At 44.1% G+C, this 3,235-nt stretch overlaps 1 protein-coding gene across 1 annotated transcript; it reads right to left on the bottom strand.

Annotated features, from left to right (window-relative positions):
* Positions 1 to 1,622: 1,622 nt before the first annotated feature.
* Positions 1,623 to 2,364, bottom strand: LOC147435034 (photosystem I reaction center subunit V, chloroplastic-like). Its single transcript, XM_086491391.1, has one exon. It carries the CDS (start codon positions 2,262 to 2,264, stop codon positions 1,788 to 1,790), a length of 477 nt encoding a protein of 158 aa, XP_086347517.1. The 5' UTR covers positions 2,265 to 2,364; the 3' UTR covers positions 1,623 to 1,787.
* Positions 2,365 to 3,235: the final 871 nt, after the last annotated feature.

Raw genomic sequence — 3,235 nt, 5'->3', positions numbered from 1 at the left:
TGCGATGCGGCCTCGTGTATATGCAACCATCTTCAGTCTCTTTTCACCCATATATATATGTAAGCTATTAAATCAATTCTCGTCTACAATCTAAGGATGACAGCAACATTTACAGAAAAATTTCAAAATAAAGGACCACTTGAAAGATTAGTACAAGGCCTACTTCTTGACAGCTGATCGACTAAGAAAACCTGAAAATGTCTTATAACATGTTGGAAATCGAGCATCACTGAAAATTAGCATTTGGAAAGGTGGTGTGACACTAGAGTTTTGCAGAGTTCTAGCTCCAAGGTCACTTCAAGATTTCGGAGTTATATTAGCCTATCGAAGTTACATCCTGTATGTAATCTTCGTTTGCCATGATTTATTTATGACCGTTGAATGGCAGATGCTTAACAATGGCTCATATCATGCCTCACCCGTCAGGTCACTACATTCAGGAAAGTCTATAGCAAGCTTGTTGATACTAGAAATTAGCATGGAGGAAGCAATTCTAACTAATCTAGCCCTACGTGCTCTCCATTTCTCTTCCTTTTGATATAGTAATAGTAATATGTTCAACTTTCCTTAAAATACTGGATTTTCTGTAATGTTAGCACAATTCTTCACGAGCGAAGTTTAGTTTCACAAATCATTATAGATCTAATTGACGAAGTTTAGGCAAGGAGCAACAAACAAGGTCCTACCGATCCGCGTGCATTAGAGAGACTCTTTATATTTTGTCAAATCATGCTACAGCTTACTCCTCTTTTTACCTACAGCTGTCTCTTGCAGATTGTAGTTGCATTGATAAAGGAGGGTCAGAAGCGTGAGTGGGTGGATAAAATAGTTGTGTCAGGGATACAAAACCATTTGGGGTGTGTAGAAGCTCTCTAGAGAAATCGTTCCACTTAAGAGAACAAGTGTTACAACATTGTCGTTTTGATATTTCTAATTTTCACTGATGTAATTTTTCTATTAACATGTGACTTGATCTGCTGCAACATTGGCGGATTGCTCAAATTTTGCCTAACAAACTTGACAATTGACGGGTAGAAAGCCCAGTTCACAATTTCCAAGTTGGATGAGATTTACGGCACAACATAGTCCATTATTAATGCAACTTCTGCATGCAATTGTTTGACCATTCAACTTTCCTGATCAACCCTCAGCTCTGATCATCACAAGAGCAAGGGTGCTAGATCTACGGACTCTTTAACAAGTGGGAATCAAATAATCTCGTATTGTAGCTCTTGCAAGCGAAGTAATTTTGAGATTCAACGTTAATGCCAAAGTAGCTTCAAGTACTTGACATTACTTTAGCTAGATGTCTTGCACATTAAAAACTAATACCTCGATGTGCACATAAAATGCAGACGGACAGGGGAGAAAGATAAACGGAAATGATACTTTTGACCAGTGAAGAATGCTGAGCACAACATGTTAAAAAGTTCATTTGTGTTCTCAGTCTGGTGACGTTCAATCATTCGAGTACTGCAATCAACAGTTAACAATCTATGAGCTCCAGCTTACCGAGTGAATTTTCGGCCCTATTTTTGTTGAAAAGGGCATCCAAGATCTAGCTCTGATAACAATAGATAAGAGATGATACAACGGATGAACATATATCGATGCAAAGCCAATTTGTCAGCGAACTTTCACTTATAGGAGACGAAGAAAGAAGTACAAAAGCTGCCTTCACAATCTACAAGGAGCGGACAGGCTTTCGAAAGAAGACGACAAGGAAAGGGTTATGGCATACAGGGACGCTACCGGCGAGCAGGGCTGTGATGGGAATTTAGGCTCGCTTAGAACTGGGGATCGTAGCCGTTAGAGGCGGTGGCAAGGATGGAGAAGGCGATGGCGTGGCCGAGGGCGCCCCAGCCCAGAACGTCAATGAGGGTGAAGCCAGCGGGGTCCTTGGTTTGCAGCAGGGACGAAACCTCTGCGGCCCGCGAGTCCCCAGCCTCAAAATGGGTTATTCCGTTTTGCACAGGCAAGCCCTGGCTCGCCACATTCTTGCGCTGGAAAGGAAGAAACACGAATCTCCCCAAGAAGAGCAGCGACCCCGTGGTAATGCTGATCACCAGCGGCGCTGACAGCGCATCGCATCGTGTGCGTGCAGCTCCCCCCCTTGCCCTCATCGTCTTCCCCTCCCATGCTCCCCAGCTCCTCATGCTCACGGCATCCACCTTCCCGGCTGTCCTCAGCCCGACCTGCGCCTTCATCACTGGCAACCCCTTGGCAGCCATTGCTGCTGAGCTCGATGCTGTGCAGGTTGCCATGCCTTCCTCCTGATGCCTGTCGTCTGCTTCAGCTTGTTTGCGACGAGAGAAGAGAGCTCTGTGTACAAATTTTGCGAGTGAGTGACAAGTCTGTAGTGCCTCTTCACCTCGGCCCTTTTCTAACCGGATTGGGTTTGTATGCCTCTTATTGGCTCCCTTGCGGATTGGGATTCTTCTGCATTTTTTCCACCCTTTTTCATCGTTGGAACACCCTTAGGCCCATGTCACACACATCCGCCAAAACGTGTGTGCTCACTGTGCTATGCTGATGATATGGCAAAAAGCCGTGGTATTTATCTATGGGGGGGAGTGAGATGGCTCAAGCCCCTTGCCTATCTATAGCGGCATGTGTACATGGAAGAAAGTGAGTGTGTGAAGACGTTCAACAAGCTTCAAGTTTCGTTGCTCTCACTCTAACCACCAGCATTCTTCCATTGATTTGTTGAGTACACAAATTTATGCAGTTTTTTGACAGTTATTTTAGTATGCAATTATTATTGTTCTCTATTGCTTTAATCTTTGCTTTATGGCGGCAAAGAAGAAGAAGAAAAAGTGTGCTATTTGTCAAAAAGATGAGCACTGTGCAAAGCAATGTCCTTGTATGTGTAAGCCTTGTCAGAAAGAAGACAAAACTTTAGGCAACTCACCCTTAGGCCCATGTCACACACGTCAACCAAAACGTGTGTGCTCATTGTGCTGATGATATGGCAAAAAGCCGTGGTGTCCATGTGTGGGGGGGAGTGAGACGCTCAAACCCCTCGCCTACCTATAACGGCCTGTGGACATGGAAGAAAGACATTCAACAAGCTTCGAGTTTCGCCACTCTCACTCTGACCTCCATTAGGCTTGCATTGATTTGTTAAGTAGATATATGAATTGTTTAGCCTTCGCTTCTCATGTGACACAACCATTAGGTTGTGTTCAGATGGGATGATGGAAGGCAAAAAAATCATGCCTTCTGCCACATGTCT

Source organism: Adiantum capillus-veneris, chromosome 19 (genome assembly GCF_014529385.1).
Source record: "Adiantum capillus-veneris isolate H3 chromosome 19, ASM1452938v2, whole genome shotgun sequence".
In the NCBI taxonomy this organism is placed as follows: Eukaryota; Viridiplantae; Streptophyta; class Polypodiopsida; order Polypodiales; family Pteridaceae; genus Adiantum; species Adiantum capillus-veneris.
This window is presented reverse-complemented; position numbering and strand designations above follow the sequence as displayed.

What these genes read in the sequence shown, in the direction of transcription:
- LOC147435034 (XM_086491391.1), bottom strand. Translation starts at nt 2,264, where the DNA reads ATGGCAACCTGCACAGCATCGAGCTCAGCAGCAATGGCTGCCAAGGGG.